Genomic DNA, 22,175 nt, shown 5'->3' on the forward strand with positions numbered 1-22,175 from the left:
GCATGCAGCACTCACCTAATTAAAAAAACAACCCCCATACTTTATGTGTCCTGTATTAAACAGGACTGGTGGTGCAACTGACAGTTACTTTTTGAAAAACGTGAACAACAACCAGTTCATAGTGAAATGAGTACCACGACCGGTAGGGAGAGACAGTGAGATCGCCTGGTGGCTTTTGTGCTCGGTCTCGCGCTGCATGGGAGGGAGCAGCAGCAGCCTCAGTACCAGCCGTCGCCCGCACCAGACCGTGATCTCAGAACTGAGCGGAAAGTGGATCGGGGAGGCTGCTACATGCTGCCGCCTTTGTCGTAAGACGAGACTGTGTAATAGACGGATATTTACCACCGATTTCGAGGGACAATACACGCGATATCCATGTACTTAATCGAGGGACGGGGTCTGCTTCTGCTGGGGCTCTTCGCCGGACTGCAGGTAACATGTTCGCCGTGTTTGAGTTGAGTTTACACCGGACGGTTTTTCCGTGGTAGTGGCGGCGGCGATGCTACTGCCGCTAACGGGAGGTGACGAGGAGCCGCTCTCCGCCGTCCGAGTGCTCTCCATGTTCGGAATGGGGACATGTCTAGCTCATGTACTTCGCATGTTTCCTGGTGTTATTATAATGAAAACATAGCCGTGTTGTGTATTTCAGCAAGATGAAAATATCGGGTGGCTCGAGTGCTAAATAATTGTTAACGGCAGTTTTGGGGGTTGAATTGTCCGTGCTATGGATGGATGTAGACGGTGGGTCTTATTTGAAAAAGCTAACCCGTTTCGTCTACTTTCCTTGTATGTAGTTTGATATTCTGTCTTCATCATTGATACAAGTCGAATGAGGTGTTCGTAGCGATGGTTCACAGGCTCCCACTGGGGTGTTTTTGTGACGGACCTTCAAGTTGTGGCTATGTATTTGAGGCCAGCAAGTTGGGGTTTAATTGCCCGTCCACCATCAAGCGTTAGCAAGATGTAGTTTTGCTAACTCGGGTTAATCCAACTAAATGTGGTGTCTGTGATGTGGTTTTGCCTTTTGTCGTCCACCTAGTAAGGCTGGAGCTGGATGTGGACTTGTGGTCAAATGCTATTTATTTGTATCCTTGAAGATGCACTTGGTTTCAATTGTGCTACTCCTTTCGATATACAACATGCGAGGAGCCTGCTCCGTCCCCCCGATGCAATTGTTATTCATCCAGAAATCTATATTTAAAGAAACGACGCGATTACAAATAAAACAAATGCGAACATTTGATTGCCTGGAGATCATTTTGTTAATCAGAGTGCTGTTGGAAACAGGCGAAAAGCGGCTGTTTCCCTTCCCCCCTCCCCAAGCATTTTGGTATAAATTCCACTGATTAAGAATGGCAAGTGGCACGGATACCCACAATGCGCTTTTTCACTGGGGTCTCCTCGTTTCAAATTCTTTGGAGAATGCATGCAGATTAGACCAGCCAAAAAGCCCCTGTTGGACATGGGTCTAGTTATTCCTTAGGGCCAGCTTGATTTCTCTAGTAGACATGAACACATGCCAGTTGCTATTGACTCAATCTAACTTGTTTGTCTTATTCTGCATTTGAGTCCTTTTTAAGTTAGAACATATAGTGTAGATCTATACCTGGAATGTCTTTTAAAATAGTATAATTGTAATATTTTTACTTATGTTAGTTTCTGAACTAACATGTTGAACTATGTTAGTTCAACATAAATTGAATTTATGTTGTACAAAATTAAATAGGAGGGCACATGCAACAATGGACAACTAAAACAAAAAATTTCACCATAGCCATGGAACAGGGATTTTGACGTTTCCCAGGCTTTTCCAAACATTCATACACTCTGGGGTGGTTTCCACACTGTGTAATGTTAGCATCTTGGTGTTATTGTTCCTTGTTTCGGTGCCTCAATGTGGAGTGTTTGTCCAGAGGAGTAGAGTGATCAGAGGTGCTGGCCAGGAGTACCAGCCCCTGGCGAGAGCCCACTGGAGGACAAATGGAGCTTGTTCTTGCCTAGCCATGCTTTTTTGGCTAATGCTTAACCCTTTTGGCCTCATTATCCTAATTGCGGTCCCCACTATAAAAACAACAGATGCTTTTGTACAAGAACGGCAAGTTCAGAACGTGACCAAGACGTTTTTAGAGGTATGCGGGTGCATGTTGGAGTGTTGATTTATGACTCTCCCCTAACCGCCCCCCTTCTCCCCCCTTTAGATCGCAGCAGAGTGCAGGAGCACCCCTGTGTGCCGGCCGGGGTTCTCCGAAGATGTGTACCATGCAGTGTTACCCCATATCGCAGAGAAAGGGGAGCCCCTTTTCACCGGTAAGGGAAGCAATAATGCTTTGTTTGAGCTGTTCCCTGCTGAATGCTCATAATGTATGTGTGGGCATACACATGCTTGTGTGTGTGGCATACAACTGTGTTCGCGGCTTTGAGGGGAAGGCTGCAACAAGGCTGACATATTTAAACAATTAGTTTGGTGTAGTAGTGTGGGCTCACAAGTCGTTAGGTTTGGCTTGTAAACCACCGGCAGCTTGGTTCAACTTTATTACTGCTTTACCTTTTCCACTGCAGATGTTTTTTTTGTGTTTCGGAATACATTAGCTGATCATTGAAATGTATATGTTCTTGAGATTGACGTAAACTGCTGGCTTTGTTTATGAAGACATGCTAAAGCCAGCTGGAACATGATATGCTGTCTCTTTCACCAGGCACACCTTCTGTTGTAATGAATAGACATGAGTCGCATACACCACATAAATATCTCACTTTCCTCACACCGAGATAGCACAGTCGGCCAACTTACCATTCAGTGGTTTGTCCAGCATGCCTGCTCACTGAATGATTGATGTTATTATGACATTATTTATAATGATTTTCATTTGCCTTGCGACAAGCACATGACAATTTATTTTATTATTTTATTTCCAACTGTATATTAAGTAGGGTATTCCTGTCAGTTCGTCTTTGCTAGGAAACCACATGTTACAAGCTTACTGTTCCATGATGGACCCATGCTGGAATGTGTTCAGTGGCAATGCAGTTTTCAGCTGCTGTGTCCACTCAATGAACAGTGAGCCTTACTGCAATGTATGCATCGTTTAAAGAGTTGTGACTTGGTCATGGCCCCGCTTTGGGTAAAAACTATAGGCCAGCATTTTTTTTTTTGATGTGGTATGTATTATTTTCTTAACACATCCATCCTGCTGTAAACCGAGAAAGGTGTGTGTGGGGGGGGGGGGGGAGGGAGAGAGTAATGTTTCGTTTTTTTCGTCACAAGCCATTTCATGAGAGCGAGAGAGCCATCCTTGCCGCAATTTGAAGTGAGGATGCAGCTAGCGTGAAACAGTGCTTAGGCCGACAGAGAGCAATAAAAGCTGGAATATGCCACCGACGTGCTATTAGAGCCTTGGGGTCATTCGGACTAGAAAACATTCTCACTTGCGTTGGATTTCACAGTCCTACCCTAAAACTCACAGGCAGGCGTTAGGGTGAGTCAGAGGGATAGGATAGGAGTGGAAGGGAATGTATAGCCATAAAAGAGGGCAGAGGAAAGGATGCAGTGAAAGGAAAATACAAAAAGGAAAGGAGAAAGGGGGGGGCTTAGATGGGTGGGGCTCGTTTTCTTTTCTTGTTGCAAACCTTACCTCAAGCACAAGTTTCCCGTTTGATCCTGGAGGTGATGGATTTCCCTCTGTGTTTTCTGTGGATGAGCCATGACCAGGGGTAATCGGCTTCCCTTTTGTTGTTTGCACCCCCACCACCACCGCCACAGACCCCATCCCTCTAGCCCTCCATAGAGACTCTTCCTTAACCAACCCCCCACCTCCACCACCTTTTCTCTCTTCTCCCTGCTACCCTCCCTTCCCCCTGTTTTCTACTGCTCGCTGAAGGGTTCCTTGACAGAGGAGGCACTCCTGTGTCATTGTAATGCAGCAGAGCTCAGCGGCGTGGGATGATGTTAATGAAACTCCCATTCGCTAATGAAAGGCTCCTGTGGCATGTTTTGAAAGACAAAGCCCCTGCTGTGCGGACACCGGGGCCCCAAGTTTTTCAAATCGGCTTCCACCCTGCTGGTTGTGAATATTGTTTCTGACCAGGAGCCTAAGGATTTTTTGTCTTCCTTTTATGGCCACATGCTGCAGGTTAATGCATTATGCCACTATGCTTTACTGTGTGAATGCCTCTCTGCATTTCATTATCTTTCTTAATTGCGCCCCAAGGCCCTAAATAATGAATAAGAATGGATTGAGTGAATCTTGTTTGGGGGGTCTTTTTTTTTTTCCTTCCTCTTCTGTGTGTTCCAACTCAACCGCAGAGCATTTCCTTGTTATGTCAGAAGTGATCTAGATGGCTCATTATGACGTGCACCAACTTGTCCTCATTTTGAAAGCTATTAGTGAGCGCTTTGCAATCGTCTGCTGGCCTGCGCACGCACCCCGCGTAGCGGAAACCAGAGCCCTTCAGAATATGAGTGTAATATTATCAGTGGCCGGTATAACGTGACAGTAATGTGACTCCCATGCTCTTGCTGTGTGACCTCCGAACGGACACGGATGAAGAAAGGCTATGAGATCTCTCCACGCATCACAAGTCCTGCTTTTCCCCCATCTTATTGATCAGCAGAATACACATCCTGCTATCAGTGAAATAGCTGCAAATAGAGGTGCCATTCACATGCAAACGGTGACATTGTCTGTCTAAAATGAAGCTCTTCCTGTGTATTCGGTGATTGAAATCTTTGGGCAGAGTGATTAAACTGTTTTGCTGTGAAATTCAATCATAGCCCAAGCCTGGTACGTTTTACTGCGATGCGGTTGGGGAAACTTCCCATTGATCAGGGGTGGAAATCTTTAACGTGCTGTTTGGACAAAGACGGTCAGGGAAGGCCGAGGCAGACGGGTCCCTGACACCTTCTCCCCGCTAATGCTCCATCGGGCAGGCCAGCGGTGGTGGTGGTGGTGGTGGTGGCGGTGGGGGTGTTTGTTCATTGTTTGCTAATGCAAGAACCACGTCAGGCTTAGTAGAATCCCCACTGTCTGCCCTCTCGGGGCCCCCGTATGACCTTGCTTCAGAGATTAGACTATTTGCTCACGCCTGATACTGGGTGCAGAGAAACGACCGTACATGGATATTTATCTTTCCCTCCCCCTCATATCACAAGGTACGGAATGCAGTTTGATCAGCCGAGGCCCTGGCTCCAGCAGCGCGCTTGACTCATTTTTATTTAGATGTTTGCATGCAGTGAATCATCTTTATTTCTTTAATTTTTTCCACATGTTAAATATTTAATTTCAGATGTGCTAAGGTGGTTTGCTGCCTTTTTTCTTTTTGGTCTAAAAGCGTCTGGGGGGGCTTCAGAGAGCCGAGAGACGGGGTTTTAGAGATGTGACGCGTAAAGCAGGCTTGTAATGAGAGTCAGACCGGGAATTATGCAGCACCGACGTCCCTCTACAAAACTGGGTTAATGAAAAACCAAGAGCCTAATTGAGCTTAATAAACTCTTATGCTGCTTTTCTGCTGTCCTCCCATCCCACTTCTTTTTTTTTTATACACTTCACAGCACTTCAAATTTAAATACCACATGTGTTGCAGGGTTGGATATACACACTGTAACTTGCTTGTGCTTTTAATACTTAAAATGCCATTCCTCGGCATGCTAATGCTATGATATGATGCAGTGGTTCCTCAGGCTTAATGCTACCGCACTCAGTTTGAGGTTGTAGTACAGGCCGTCCATGTTGCTCAAAAATTGGCCTTTCCACTAGTAGTGTAAAATACTCATAAATGCGAGCAGGTACGCTCATGTTCATTAATTGATGTCTCATTAGTCTTTACCACAGTTGAAAGTCATAACCATGAAACCTTGGGGAAGTACAAAGTCCTGCGAGAGGTTCTGATTCATGTTTTTCACTCAGTCCATTTGAATGCTTTTGTTCTGGTTCCCTGCGTTGTGTCAAGATTCTTGACGGCCCCTGGTACAGCCTGGGCCACTCCCAGATGTGTCAGAGAGGCCCCGGTGTTTGGTCAGATGTGACCCCGGCTGACCCTCTCCTGTAAATTGGGCCAAGTGCTCGGCAACCGACAAAACCATTTTTTTCTGCTCTGGGGTGACTCAGACTGGAAGGGAGGGAGGGAGGGAGGGAGGGAGGGGGGTATTTCTGGCCAGCTCCAGATGAATGAGAGACCAGCCAAAGGGGTCCTGACCCTCACCAAGGGGGTTCTCTGAATGCGCAGCACCCCTTAGAACAAGGAGTACTGACCTGTGTTGTTGATCATCTATCATTGGGAAAAGTAGAGCCATGCCAAGTATTAGACCTTTTAGTGCACAGGCAGCCGTGCCAGTACGCTGCCATTGGCTAAATTAGTCTTTGTTCTTATTACCTGTTGAATAATAACCACTAATAAAAATCAGAACGAGAATAATTTACATCTGCGCATATTTATTTCAACTTCCAATACGTTCTTATTTTTTAAACAAAGACATGATTGATACGTAGAGTAAGATCAAACGCATGAGTTATTTCACACGATACGCCACAGTTCTCAATGAAGCCGGACGTTTGAAGGTATTTCTTCCCGCTATCGAGGTCATTCGTTGTCGTACGAGGTGAGAGCTGATGTCTTCTCCGGTCTTGAATTATTCACCAGTCAAACATATCTCCTTTAATATTCAAATCCTTGTTTAAGATGAGAGCTATAAGCACAGAGAAGTCTCTTGAGGACAAGATGAGAAAAAGCGCAAAGCACCGGGCAAAAAACCAAGGAACCCGTGTAATTTATTTCCTCTTTTATAAAGCCTGCTCCATGTTTCACGTGCACTGTTATGCGGATTCCGTAGCTGGACACATCAAGTGTAGCCAAGTGTTTGATCGGACCTGCCTTCCCCCCACCTCCCAATCCCGTCCTCGTATGTTTTAAGCCGAGGCAGCACTTCCAGTATAAGGAATGTTTTCCAAGACAAGTCCATTGCTCCCCCACCCGTTTTTTTCTCTATGGATCAATAAATCCAGGGTCTTTGTTTGGACTGATCAATACATTGGAATGAAGGCTGTGCTCCAATTCCCAGCTAAGGCATCGCTGGCGGGTTTTTGACTGAATCTGCTTTATTCTTTGTTATCAGCTGCTATACATTTTCATCCGCTGTCTGTGTTGTTTTTCCTGGCTGTTTTTTCTGCTTTATTTTTCCCTCTTTGCCCTGGCCTAGATAACAACCACATGGTGTGGCAGCAGATTGGATCTACATGCTATATGGCTTTGAAACCAGACCTTTTGATGCAATTTAGCAACAGGGACAATACAATACTGCACCGCAAGGAATATAACCAAGACGAAACACAGGCTCGGCACATTAGGGCAACCTTTTATCATCTGTCAGAGTAGCCATGGCTCCATCGCAGGGGCCTTATCATAACGCTAAAATAATAACGTTGTAAATGTGTTATGAAGGAGACGGCACCAGTCAGGGGTGGGAGGGACGTGCGCCCCGGTGTCTCCTTGCCTGTACCAGGAGGGATTGCCGGGCGGTGAGACATGGTGACAGAAGAGGGCATATTTTATTTATGTGTGACCTTTTTTTTCACTCTAAAGCAGTACCTCCTTATCAGGTAGCCTGCACATCGTCATTTTAAATTTGGAGGCAATGGAGAGGGCAGACTTGAGATACGCCCGAGCAACGGATAGAGTATTTTGTCGAGGTTTGACCGGCCAGCCTCTCGACACCTCTAGTCCTATCGCTCATAACCCCCCTCCGACCCTAGCTGCTGCCTTGGGCACCCGCAGGCTTGTGTGACACTGACATTAGACAGTGGTTAAGGCACCTCGTGTGTGTGTGTGTGTGTGTGTGTGTGTGTGTGTGTGTGTGTGTGTCGGACGCTTGTCCTTGGCATATAATTAGCCCTGTGCAACTCAGATAGCCCTCTGTGGTGGTGAGGACTCCTCCAGCTAGGACTTCCGCAGGCCCCAGCTGTTGCTAAGGACCACGCGTCCAAAGCCACAGCTGTCAACGCATGATGCTAGCATTCAGATGCAACAACAGCAGCACACACAATCACTGGCCTGTTATCTGACTGCAAAATCCCCGGTTGATACCCGTTTTTTTTATTATGTAGTTTTGTGTCATCCTGGCCTTTTGTGGACTCAATCTTCTAATAAAGAGATTCATAGTTCTATTATAATCCAAGATGGATCGCTTACAGTTTGCAGGAGCCGCCCCCTTTCATAATACTTCGGCGCCGTCATGTGAAGGTCACAGGGGTTTTATTGTTTATTTGGCCCTAGATCACACCTAGACCTCACTGGCCACTGGGCCTTGACACACGATTGCTTAGGTTTTGAAATTTAAGTGTATGTGCTTCCATCTCAAAGACTGTCAAAAGGGAAAAGATGAATTAAGTTTTGCTAAACAATCCTTCTCTGAGCACTCGGTCATGGCGGCTAGCGAAATACTTTTTGGAAATTTGTGTTTTCTAGTTGAGATGTTGAAGTTTCAACTTGACATCGGAAGGTGAAGTTCGGACCCTGCCATGTAATGAGGTCATGCATAAATAGCATTGTTGACCCGAAACTCTGGCTCGTATCGCTTGTATGCCTCATTTAACTAGGCTAATATTATTTTTACCTGATAAAATGTCTGGGGGCAATAATATGTCTCCCAAGTCCTGACTTTGCATAGTTTATTTTTATCAATATTTGTTTTCACATTTTAGGAATTTTGCCGTTTATGACTAATAAGCACTTCTGCTGTCCGGCAAAACACAGCCCTTAAAAAAAACAACGACGGTGTCTGCTTTCTTCAATCTTTGGCTGGATTGTTTAGTTTGCGCTGGAACGAATTTGAATTTACAACTGCACCCTTGATTTTCAGATCCAGGGTGTGGCCTTTTGGCTGCCAGATACTGTTGCACAACCTGTTTCGAACCAGGCCTCTCTGAAGGATCCACAGTGAATGTAGATATGCGGTCAAGTGTCCTCTTTCTCGGCTGGGTCAATCTGGTGGGGAAACTAATACTCAAATTAATATATTTATGAGCTGCTTTGAGCGAATGTAGAGCTGCATTTTTGAGCGGCTGCAAAACCAGCTCCCATGTTCCTCCCACTAGCCTGGCTCTGTACTCTGGTATGCAATCGGCGGCACTGCAATCAAAAAACCAATGCTGTGGTAAAGAGGGTACACAAACCGGCACGCCATTATTCCTCTGACAACAAAAGAGAGGGAGAGTTGGAGCAAGGCTACATTAATTGACCCAGATAGTAGAACCATGTTCACAAAGGCCAATATCCTGCCTCAGAAGAGACGTCCACCTCCCCGCCGGCTCCACAACCTATTGTGTTCCAGCGGGGGATTTCAGTGTAGCAGCGCTTCTCCCTCCACACTGTCTGCATGCTAGCCCTCTGATTACTCGCCAGTTGTTATCTGGTGATATCGCCTGATGGAGCCCGTTTTCTATTTCTTTTTCGTTTACCTACTCCTTCACTCCCTTCCTCTCTCCTTCTGTCCTCCAACCTCGACCCCGGAGATGGATGGCTCCCCCGGCTCTCCCTAGAATGATGGATGGGACTTAATTGAGTAACACATGGACGGCAGTGAAGCATTTAGTCAAACATTCTAGCGGACAAAAAGAAAAAAAACATGCATTTCCCAATGATGACTTCCTATGATGAGGGTGTTCACTGGTGTGTATAATGAGTTGCTTCAAGTGCAGCTTTTGTTGAATGTATTGAGAAGGCTGTGCCTTTTTTAATACGTTCCTGTTTTTATTCAAAGCTAAAAGTCGAGGTGTGTATCTTGGGCTTGCGTGAGATACAACCACTGCCTGCCATCCTGCATTTTTATTGATCATTTCTTGCTCTGGTCTCGTGGCAGCACTGCTTTCCTATTTATATTTATTGTCATGTCTGTAGGATGGGGGTAAAAAAAAGAAAACTCATCACCTAGATTTATATACATTTAATCTAGTACTTTGTTGTGATTCGGAACATGCTGTGTGAACTGTATTTCTTCTCCCCGCCAAAACGTTTGCTCATCTGATGAGTGTGGCAAAGTGTATTGCCTGTCCCCATCCGGGTTGATCTACCGTTACCGGGCCTTGCTGACACCACAGCTTGCCATCACGAACACGGATATTATGATTGACCCGGCGCGATTTAGGAGCCTCCATTTCAGCGTGCGCCCTCTGCCAGAGAGCCACATTTCGCGGCAGCACGGGGGTTTATATTATCCCCCCTCTCCCTGTGTCGATATTTACTGAGGCATTAAAGGAGTGTGCAGCATGTCGCCACTTTATTTCCTGTTGGACCACCGTCCCAGCAGGAGGGGAGCCGGATGGGGGCTGCAAGGTTACTGGAGGATCTAAGTACTGGTACAAGCAGAGGGTCCATTCCATGCTCCGTGCTTCCCGGGCGCAGCGAGCATCAGAAAATCAGAACGCGCCATATGAACCAATTTGTTGATGAAACAGCGGGCCAACGCAATTAAAAGAAAATAAATAATAATATATAGAAATATGTGAAAAACAAAGTTTCAAGGGAAAGCCGAGGATAGTGCATGACGCCATCCCCATGTCTGCTGCGAGACATCATGGGAGAAACCTTGAGGCATGCAAACAAACTAAAAGATGACTGAGTGAACAAACTTAAAGGGAATGTCACGGCACGTAGCTCCACTCGCCGTGCACCCCCCCAGGTCTAGCATGGTTTTCCACGGAGAGTTCTGGCGAAACAACACTCCACCACCGCGCATTGCTCACCGGAATGCAATAAGCGTGCAATCTTGTACAGACTCCCTGTCAACCCCTCACTCTCCCACTAAGTGTTCTAAGCACTGTGGCCTTTGTAGAAGATAAGCTTTCTTCGTGTGACTTGAGGAGTTTGGAATAACGGCCTCCGCCGTTAATTTATGGCATTGCTAACCATATGAGGGCTGTGGGCCAAGGTTATTGACCTTTCACGCCTGTCACTAGTGATAGAGGGAGCAAGGCCCCAGGAGGAGAATGAATTGGGCTTATTAAGGCTGCCTGGACTTTGAATAAAACCTATGGGGCAACTTTAATCTCCAATTTTCCTCTTCTTCTGGAAATGTAAATCACATTTCTTTTTTCCCTTCACACTTTGACCAATTGTCTCCCGTCAGAGATGGAATTGGGGGCATGGGCGGCAGCAGTGAGACCGAACCTCACCACGCTCCTCTGCTCTCCATCAAGATGCAGTACGTGTACTGACTGGCAGATTAGCGTGAGCGCTGCAGTAATTACAATAGCTCATCTTTAAGTGAGGGGGTGATTATCAGATGCAGAGAAACGGTTTTCTGAAATTAGCCTGAATCGATGTTCAAGGTATTTATTATACTTATACTTCTACTGCAGCAACGCGGCTTCACGGTTCTCCTTTCAGTCAGAAATCCATTACTTTTGCCCCTCGTCAGTCGTGATTGATGTGTCCATTTTGTTTGCTGGAAAGACAAAAGGAGGCTGTCCCGGCCAAGCTGCAACATCTGAATTAAATGGAGTATGGGAAGAATGTCCAGCAGGAGGAGGGACTTGAGGGAGCGACAGAGCCATGGGCGGAGGAGCCTGACCGCATGTTGTTTCAGCCCCGCACTCCCTCTAGGCTCCCAGGCTAGAGGACCTGGTGGGAGGCAGAGCGAGGGAGGGAGGGAGGGAGGAGTGGGGGGAGGCATGCATTTATATTGGAGCAACATGCTGTCTGACTATTTTTCCAGCTTTTTTGCCGCTTGTTTATTTAATCACACGCACTGCCCCCAATGGGGTTCAAGCAAAACCATTTATTATTGACTCTGCGGAGGCTTATCTAAGTCTGATCCACTGTTAACGTCTTATTGTACATAGGGCCACTATCCTAACCCCCATTGGAAATGAGAATTAGATGGTGTGTGTGTGTGTGTGTGTGTGTGTGTGTGTGTGTGTGTGTGTGTGTGTGTGTGTGTGTGTGTGTGTGTGTGTGTGTGTGTGTGTGTGTGTGTGTGTGTGTGTGTGTGTTGGCGTGCGTGCGTGTGTGTGTGTGAGATTAGACGCCGTCGCCGTTTAGGTCCTAACTTTAAAGGGCATTTTTAATAACCTAGAGGAAGCCCATTAGACTGTTATATTGTTCAGTGATTCATACATATACTTAGTTTGGTTTTCACTGCAGCCTCATTTGGAGATCCTGACCAGAGATGTAATCACCCACCGCAGCTGTGGTATTCATTCAGATGAGCCTGTTAAATATTTCAACTCTTTGTTTATTTGCAGCCAGACTGTGAGCCGATGAAGTGAAATGGCAATTGTATTAGCGAATGTTCTTTGCAAGCTTTGTGCGTGCTTGTTTGTGTCGGTGTCTGTGTGTGTACGTGATGCGTGTCTGTGTGTGTGTGTGTGTTATCATGCTGTTTACTCCAGTATATACAACATGGAAAAAGAAAAAAGGAAGGGGAGGGGGGGGGAGAAAAAAGGTTGTATTGGTCAAAAGGGCAGCAGGGCTTAAGGCCTACATGGGAGAATCTATTTTGGACCTGAAACATCACAAACGTCCAGGACAAGTGGGTGTCAGCTGACTGGATAACGTACACAAGAGAGGCGAGGCTCCGCCCCCGTGCCTTCAAAGCCTCTGGAGGAGCGACCAGGGACATAAACCATCTGCTTGACAGGACTTTATTATTTTTGGTACTGGCTGTTTGCTTTACACACACAGCCGCATAGGCAGACACAGACAGCAAGACGGACAGGCATGCGTGGACAGTGCACGCATTTAGATGCCCGTGCAGCACACCCAATTGGATGAGTAGGGAAAAGACAACTGCGGTGAATCCCATTTGAATGTGAAAGGGCTGCATATCCCCCTGTGTGTCCTGCCCAGAATGTGCTGTCTAGGAGGGCTGAGGTCATAGAGACACAAACAAAGCATTGTTTTCTATTCAGCGGGCTTAGCCGTTGCAGAGGGACTTTTTCATGCAGTGCAGGGCAGGCCATTGTCAGGGTGGGGAGGGAGGGGCTTGCCGGTATATATCCATTGAGTGTTTTTTTGCTTTGAGTTTGAGGTAGAAATGACATTAAACCAGCGTTTGCAATGACTCTTTCACAAGTTTCGTTGAAAACATACGGTTTCTTTCCTTCATACAAAATAATTGATACCTGTCGTTTTCTTTCTTTACCTTTTCCTTACGCATGCTACCTCTCTACACCTCCATGATCAATGTGCTTCAGGACATGGCGATGTGTAAAAGAGATCTGTGGCTTTATGAATACAAGATGGAGTGTGTTTAAAACCCACCCTTGTGTTTGATACTCGAGACCATGCGTTTGCACGCAAGCGCGCACCCTCCCTTGCAAGTGCATTGTCATGCCCACAGCTGTGCACACTGCCGTGATTCATAGTTTGCGAATGATTAGGTTGGCCTTGGTTCCACACTGCTCCTAAAACGGGGGACCGTCTCAATGAATTTCTATGCTAGCAGCTAGCGAAACCCCCCCAGAATCCACATCGGCCATGGTCCACGCCCGCTTGCTCCACACTACCTGCATTTCTATAACACAGGCAGATAAAAAGAAACATGGCTTGTTTTTTTATGAAACATGGCATTTTTTTTTTTACAAGGAGGCTCAACAAAAAGAATGGAAGCTATTAAAGCCGTAATGCCACAGCTCCTTCACACCGGGGAATGGGGCGGTGTGGCGGCTGAAAGTGTGCCGCATGCTGTTCTAGGTAAGAGGGCTGGTTTTTATGGAGTCTGTTATTTCATGCACACTCGTCCCTAGCTGAGACAGTGCCTGGCCCCCGCTCAGCCTATCTCCACCAATCCCAGCCCATGATAAGCCCCGGCCTTTATTTATTGGCCCGTCCAGCGCACGCTTGCAAAACCTGATTGCACCTCCATCGATTGGTGTCCATTTGAAGTAACGTTGCCCTGACACCAGGCCCCCACACCAGTAGGATTTTTTTTCCCTCACTCTGCCTCCTCCCTCCATTCCTCTCCCTCTTCCCTCCTATCTCTCTCCCCTCCCCCCTCCTGTTAATATTTTTTTCTAAATCCATCCTGAGAATGCTATACAGGCAGGGCAGGAGTTCCTTAGTGGCTTATCTTGCCTTACAGCAGACCACCGAGGGGTCTGAGCGTGTGTATGCAGGCAGCTGTGCTCCACTGTTAAACGCCATTCTGCACCGGATAAGTGGGGATTGGCGTGCTCCCTGGAAGTCTGAGGGGGGAATTCATCTGCTAAAAAAATGCGACAGCTGGGCAGAGCTTTGCCCTACGCCAACTCCCTTTACTCTTTTGATATGAATGAGAGCAAGGAAGGGAGGGAGAGCGAGATAGCACCTAGACTGAGGCAGACAGACCAAGAGAGAGATAACAGAGAGGGGTAGACGGAGAGAGAGAGGGAGATAGCACCAACACTGAGTGAGGGAGGGATAGATGGCACAGAGGGAAAGAGATGGCACAGCACTGAGAGAGAGGGACACCGAGAGAGATGGAAAGATAGCACCATCAGACATGGCACCACCAGACAGCCAGAGAGAGAGAGAGCGTGGTAGATGGCACAGATGCTGACAGAGCGAGAGATATCGCCAATACAGAGGGAGGGAGAGACTGATGGAGTGAGGTAGAGAGTGATGGAGCGAGGGAGAGCCTGATGGACAGACTGATGGAGATGGGGACAGCAGGAGGGGGCAGCTGTAAAAAGTGTGGTCGCCACTGCCTCCTGACTGGCCGTGTGCAAAGCAAATGTTGGCACATGTGTGATGAGTTAACGCCGACATAACGGTTTTCAAAAGTAGCCTTGCCCATTAACGACGTGCCGCTGGCTCGTCAACTCTTTGCCCGCTCCTTTTTTTTTTTACGTCCCGTGCTGTAAACACAGAGCATTAATAGAAGGAAGGGCATAAGAAGAGTAATTTATGTGTGGAGGAGAAGCCTGAAGATGAGCCCTCCCCCAGGGATTAATGGGAGCCTCTGTCTCTGTTCACAGGAAATATGAAAGGCCCTTTGTTGGTAGAGGGCTTGCTGCTGCCAGCAAATAACTACCCTTGTCATATCGAAAATCCCCAACCTCTAAATTCATTGCCTCTGCCTCTCATCCTTCATCCTCTTCTTTTTTTCTTCCTCCTCCTTCCCCCCCTCACCCCCCTCCCTCTTAAGCCGGTGTGTTCTCTGTCAAAGTCGCTCATTTATGATTCTGCAGCGCGTCCCACGTTCCGTAGCCCGGGAGACGGGGGGAGACGGAGGTGCTGGCGGTTAGTATTCACTGTCACTCTCCCCCCCCCCCCCCCCCCCCCCCCCAGTTCCGGCCACGGGGGTAGGCTGGGGACCCACTGGGTGAAATTGCAGGGAGTACAGGTGGTGGAACACGAGCTCACCTTTTGATGCCATGTTTACCTCTGTCGGCTCCTCTGCTCCCTGGCATAACTTAAGCTCATCATACGGTGATACACAGAGCGCCGACACTGACCGAGCCCGTTTCTCCTCGGTTTGTTTTCTTCTCTTTTTCCTTTTTCGATGCAACACGTCCAGCGAGTGGTCCAGCCAACTGGGGATAATGGTTTATTTTTAGTATGAGACTACTGCCTAAACATGCCTGCTTTCAGGCATAGAGGAAGGGGTGCGGGGGGGGGGGGGGGGCAAGAGATAAAGACTATCAGTGGAAGGAAATAACCGTTTGGCACTGGCAGTGTGTGTTTCATCGGGTCACACCTTGATCTCGTCACACCTGTGGCTCAAGACAGGAGGCTGAGAGGCTGGGCCGAGGTGTTAATTAGTTGAGGACACCTGCGAAAAATGACTTGGCTCTACGAAAATTGGACGACGCTATTCATTCGTTGTTTTTTTTCGTCTACTGTTTCGTCTCCCTTTTTATCTGTGTTCATTCTTCATTTTATTTCCATTTTTCTCAGACCTCTTTGTCTCTGAAATGGAATGCTTCATATGCTATTATTTTATGCTTCTCTTGCCTTGGCTTCGCTGTTTGCACTGCACCCGCTCTGCTAAACATTTCAATACAGTTTTAGCGGATTAACGTGTTATTACAAAAATGCTCTGTTCAGTGGCTGTGTGCTTATCAACACTTGAAGAGTTTTTTATTCTATTATAAAAAAAAATCATTACATGTTTGTATTTTTGTGGAGACACAGGCGCTACTGGAATTTTAATGTGCTTGCTTTGAACAGAAGTGTTTTCTTTTTGCTTTAAAGAGTGTAGGTTTACTGGACTTTTCCACTTGCACTGCGAGATGTAAAGGCCATCTGTTTGAAATCAATCACTCTCAATTAAAAGTGGATTACAAAAAGATATTGCATAGACCATATTATTCACAACTGTGAAGAGACCAAACTACATTTTTCGAAATCAAACCAGAATCCCTTTTCTGGGAACATGCAGCACAATTCTTTTTCGGTTTTCCCCCACGTTCTTTTGTACTTTGTGATGATTGGAGCTATTGCTTGGGCTTTTCCACACGAGGTGTTCCATATTCAAGGGAGAGAATCAATTGCCTCCATATTGACTTCCCCGGGCTGTTTCAAATGGATTTGACATGGATAACACTGTTGTGTTTGCAACCAAAGGGGGAGGGGACTTAATAATGACTGGGAACCCCCAACTAGAAAATAAAAAGGGGGGGAAGGAGACGGGGGTGGGGAAAGTCTGAAAAGGAGAAGAAGGGGAACTTGAAGCTGACGGGGCCCAAACTTGGCAGGAGCTATGCGTTGTCAGGGGCAACGCTATTGGCTGCCTGTAACTGTCCTCTCAGCCGTCTCTGTAGGAGGACCTGACCTCAGGCTTTAAATCAGATGGCCCAGAAAAGGCCAGCACAACACTTGGAGCCCACAATTGCCACACATTGGGTAGAGTAAAGCAGTAGTAACACTCTTGTTTTTGGTCAACATCTAGCACACTAGATGACGTGACTACTCGTGCAGTATTTATGGGGGCCATCTTGATTTGAAGGCCTAATTTGCATACAGTATGTCATGCTAATTCAATCTCTTTGAACCCAGTCGAGTCTGAAGCGGGGGTCGGGAAGTACATTCAGTCGCCTGACCATTAAATGTCTTTATTTAACGCCATGATTGCTACCGGTGAGAAAAAACAATCATTTGTTTAATCCGCCAGGCTGGGAGTTGATGGCCGGGGTTTTGCGTGGGTTGGGTCAGGAAGTTTAATGGCCATGCTCGGGAAAGGATAAGCCTTATTAAGTCCGATGGGCCCTCCTGTCTCATATACGCTAATGTGGCCATGATAGACGGAGGAATCCTTGTTTTGGATACATCGGAAACCATAAAGCGTACCCTGCTCCCCGGCCCCGGAGTTTGTAATTGGCCATTAAGGGCCATGTTTGGAGATGGAAGGGCCAGATGTCCCTTATGTGTCTGGAGCCCTTCCGAGGGCCGAGAGGCCGGGTGCCGTAAAGGGCGAGAGAGAGAGGGCTGGACACTGTCCTTCATTAAAGGAGACCTGGGGTTGGTCGGTCGGCCGGCCGCCTCGTAAAAGCTCTTTAATGTTCTTACCAGAGATGCTCTACGCCGTTTGCCCACAATTCAACAGCCGTAAAAAGGAAAAAAAAACAAAAGAAAGAAGCCTGAATTTCCTCGGAAATCTCTCTCTCTCTGTGTCCGAGGTCCCTGAACCAGCTGTCTATCCGTGTTCAGATCTACCCCTGGGCTCCACTCCCGCGCAGTTTGCAGTGTGCCACATGTAATGTTGATCTTAAAAGGTTGGGTCCCGAAGGGCCGATGAAACGTGTGTCTCTCAAGGAGGACCGGGCTGATTGAGTGCTACACATGCGGGGACAACACCAAGGGCTTCACTATTTGATGTAATATCAGGTAACCTTGGTGATTCAACATGAGTGATCTGCGTGGCAATTGGGGATTTCTCATGTTACCGGCCCATGTGTCTCTCTGTCATTATTTATTCTATCTGTAATAGGCTTAAGACGATGACTTTTGTTTGTTTTACCTCAACCTAAGTGACTGTAAATCTCCTCAATTTGGGTTGTGATTCATTCTCGGTTGGTCATTAACAGTAATACACAGAGGGGCCTCTTGCTGGCTCTCTGAATGTCCTATCTGCTGTTTGCCTTTGCGCTGAACCCTATGGACAGCTGCCATGGAAGCCAGTCCGGGGGTCGCCGCGGTGATGACGACCCCCTTAATGTGGATTCCAGTGGAGCAGAAAGACAAATGTTTGTGGTTCCAGATCCTCCCGGTGTCCTGGGCCGCTACAGCTGTCACGTTAGCTCCTTCCTGCCCCACTCCCCCCCCAATCCACCCGCTGCCCAGAATGCAACAGAATATGTACTAGCATCTCCGCTGCAGGCTCTCTTTGAGATGTAGCCTCTGTCATCTGACAGAATCCAACACACTTGACAGGCAGTGCTGCCTACACGGAGAAACCTCACCGGCAACAGCGCCTTACAACGTCCTGAATCTAACGATTTGGTACGTGTCTGAAACTGTGCCAGACTAGGTTTGCATACAAGGGAACGTCAAGCACTTTGAAGTTTGATTCAATACGTTTGAACAAAATCTGGATGTTTAAATAAAAAAAACATGTAGGCTTACTATCCAGCACATACTCTGTCTAATTGCCCTCGGTTATTCCTCTCCGGCTGTGTCCTTAAGTTAATTATTCTCTTTATTTTGTGGGAGCGGTCAGACCATGTTTGTCTGTTGACCACGATAAGCTCCACACTTGGAATTCTTATTTTGTTATTTATTCTGACTTATCAGTTTAAGTGGTTTTGGCCAAGTGCAGTGGAAAGTTTTCCCTTCTCTGCCAGTGCAGGAGAGATCACATTAAGCCTTTGGTTGGTGACGGATGAATCTTTTTAATGTGACAACTGAAAGGAACCCCTCGTTTTCCCCCACCGGCTAGGCTCTATTTGAAACGACACACACACACACACACACACACACACACACACACACACACACACACACACACACACACACACACACTACCTTCTTCTCTTTTTCTTTGTTTCCACTGTTTACATTTATTTATTTCAGTCTCTCCAGCCCCCCCTTACACTGCTTCGGATACTGTCTCCAAGCGCTCTCACTCTTGATGAAATCTGTATGCAAAACAGCGCTTTGGGTTACAGTACAGGCTGGAAAACACTTCACAAAAGGTAGCCCCAGTGAATAACTGTTAATGGTGAAGTTGCGAGGAGGAAGGGCATGATGGTGGTGGGTGCGGGGGCTGCTCTCACTACAGACTTGGCTGAAGGCATTCAGCTCCCGCTTCCATTGAATCCATCTACACAGCGATGTGTGGCCAGGCCGATCCCTGACCTCTCTCTCCGCCCACACTGTGTGTGCGAATTGCCGTACCAAATGAGAGGGGATGATACGGTCATCATTTTCGTACATGCACATTGAGTTTGTTTGTGCAAGTGTTTACTACTGTATGTGCTTTTTAAGTTTGTGTGTGTGTTTTATATTCCTTCTGTCCCTCAGCGACTGCTTGTCTTCTCCTTTGTCCTCCGTATTTAATTCTTAAATTCTTAACTTCCCCTTTCTTTTTGCTTTTCTGATCTTTGTGTACAAGGGTGCTTGTTTTTACAGCCTCGCTAAACGCCGCTCGGAGGCATGTAAACTGCACAGTGTTCCGGTAGAAACCAGAAACTGGCTGTGGTGTAAGAGAATCTCCTCCACCCTCTGTTGTTGTGGTGCTGCTTGGGAAGGTAACCAGAACCCCCCCCCCTTCCCTCCAGCTCCCCCTCATTCGCCTCGGAGCCCCCCTCCTGCCCAAAGAGCTGTCATTGTCTCTGCACATAAAGGCCGAGGGAAGAGCCTGTAACGCTAGAAGGAGCAGCGCGCTGGTCCACAGACAACGCCCTCTTCCCAGCCTCTATCCCCTGCTGGCCATTACCTGCCCGCCAGGGGTTAGCCTCCGCTCCGCAACCCAATAGCCTTGATGGCTACCATGAAAGCCAAGTTAACGTTCTTTTCTTTACTGCCTACGCTTCAGGCGAGGTCTGAGAACACATGTCTGCCCCTCCCTTGCAGTGCGGCGGCCATGATATATATTGGAGTTGTTCATCGGACACCTTCGGTGATGGAGGGCCCACAGGTGGATGTAATTGGGTCAAGTGTTTTCTATTCTACGGTCGACTATCAGACCCTCGAATTTTACTTCTTCAATCGAAATCAAACAAAGGAATTTGGAAAAGGAAAAGAGAAGTGTCCTTGGAAAGCAGGCAACAGTCAATGGTTTCTGCTTTTAAAGTGGATTTTAATTACGGACAGCTCGAGTCTTAATTATTGTGTTTTCTGTGTAATCTTTTTTTTTTGCCACAGACCGAAAGATTTTATACACAATTACCACCACCAACCCCTCCAAGTGCTGCACAAAATTGCCTTTTGATTGCCTTACCTAACCTACACCAACGTGCTGGCCTTTTGTTTCTGGCTTTTGCTCTGGAAGATGGAATGGTTATGATTATGTACCTTTGCAATGCTAAAGTTTGTTCTTTATATTTACTCAGTTCAGCAGGGCATTCAACTTGGCACACACAATTATTAACTGTCCGACAGCATCTGTTTTCCTTCACCAGATATGTTGGACAGCATGTGTTTTATACATCGGCCAAATAACATGATGTGCCGTTCATTTGAAGTAATTACCACTGAGGCCTATACATAGTGTGCTTGGACCTTTTACTCTCTTCCAAAGCCCAGCGCGACTCCGGCACTCACGTGATCCAAACCATCTGGCGAGGCAGTCCAAGAGGGAAACGCATCATTGACGGTCTGGGCTGCACAGTCATTCTCTGACCTCATAGCTCACAATGAGGTCAGACAGATTTCCACATACTGCGAAAGAGAAAACGCAGCTTGTTATCAAGTTTTAGTTAACATCTTGACAACAACTGATTCTAACAGAAGCCTTGCCCGGGCCCTTTCATCTTTTAACTCCAAGGGTTAGCCTTACAAATAGAGAGAAGTGTCAGAGTCACATAATGTTGGGACATCGCTGACATCATTGAAGCAGCGACACTGTAAAGCTGCCAGCCGGGCATTTTTTTAAATTGTATTTACGGCTGCCACGTTTGTGTATGAGGTGGATTCAGAGGAGACCCACTGTGTGATCCGTCGAGGCACTCGGCCGTCGCCGGCCGCCACGGACACCGATTTACAGCCGCGGTTCCCCTCCTCTGCGCCGGAGGATTAGCGATTCCAACACGCCTTTGATATTAAAGTTTGCTTTACTGCTCCCATCGTGGAGCAAGCAGGGCTGGAGTCGTCCGATATCGAATCCGTGTAATGAAGTATTCAGCCACGCATCTTGGGCGACCACCACCGACGGCGACGCCTATATTGTCTGATCCGTCCCTGGTGGTCCTGGAGGAAATAAAAACGCGGCGGAGATTGGGTTCATTAATAAAATCTACCCCAACCAGAAATACTTCATATAAAAAGGACTTCTTTTTTTCTTTTCCACCCACGCTTACGCGAACAGGAACGTGCTTTCGCTCACATAAAACCATGTCCTGGGCGAAACCTTGAACAAAAATAATTTCCCTTCCTCTTTTTTTTTTTTTTCTCAAAGTAATACTTTTAGTGTAGGACATTTTTACCCACCAATAAACGCAATGAGCCCGGGCCGACGGAAATGCCGGGGCCCACATCCCAGGCCAAATGATTTAGAGGCCCTGCAGATAGCTGGACGCCCTCAGCCACTGCCTGATCAGCAATCTGAGTAATGGGACCGGCAGAAGAGTCAGAGGCACGCGGACCCCCAATCCGCCCCCGCACGCTTATTCACATGCTCTGAAGAATGCGATCAATCCCCGGTCTGAGGAACCCGCTATTCTGGTACCTGGAGGCCCTGGCAGGGGACTTTTGAAGAAAATAGGACGGCACCTGGCACAATTTAATCCTTCAAACTATTTCCTAACGTGGAAGCGCTGCCTTGGTCTGTGTTTGTGTAATGGATGCCCGACGGCCAGTTGCTGCTGACTGTAGATTTCCCCGGCCCCTGTGAAAACACACACACACACGCACGCACGCATGCACGCACGCACGCACGCACGCACGCACACACACACACACACAGTCGATGTAAGGCAACCTTTCTCAATTCTTTAATGTTCTAAATCTTAGTTTGTTCTCTCACCAACAATTTGCCCATTATTTTGAACGAATCATGACGGATCTGGTGATCATTGCTTTTATGAGCTTCTATAATTGGGATATCG

The 22,175-nt window shown here is 47.1% G+C and overlaps 1 protein-coding gene across 1 annotated transcript in view; it reads left to right on the forward strand.

The window, feature by feature from the left end:
• The first annotated feature begins 282 nt into the window (after positions 1–282).
• The window catches only part of LOC307086013 (cadherin-2-like), a 62,074-nt gene continuing 40,181 nt past the window's right edge, over positions 283–22,175 (forward strand). Inside the window, exons 1-2 of the mRNA XM_079751015.1 lie at positions 283–432; positions 2,199–2,307. Of these exons, the coding sequence (XP_079607141.1) occupies positions 376–432; positions 2,199–2,307 (166 nt within the window). The 5' untranslated portion in view covers positions 283–375. The remainder of the gene's footprint in view (positions 433–2,198; positions 2,308–22,175) is intronic.

The sequence above is a fragment of the Pollachius pollachius genome, assembly GCF_949987615.1.
Source record: "Pollachius pollachius genome assembly, chromosome: 14".
NCBI classification, from domain to species: domain Eukaryota; kingdom Metazoa; phylum Chordata; class Actinopteri; order Gadiformes; family Gadidae; genus Pollachius; species Pollachius pollachius.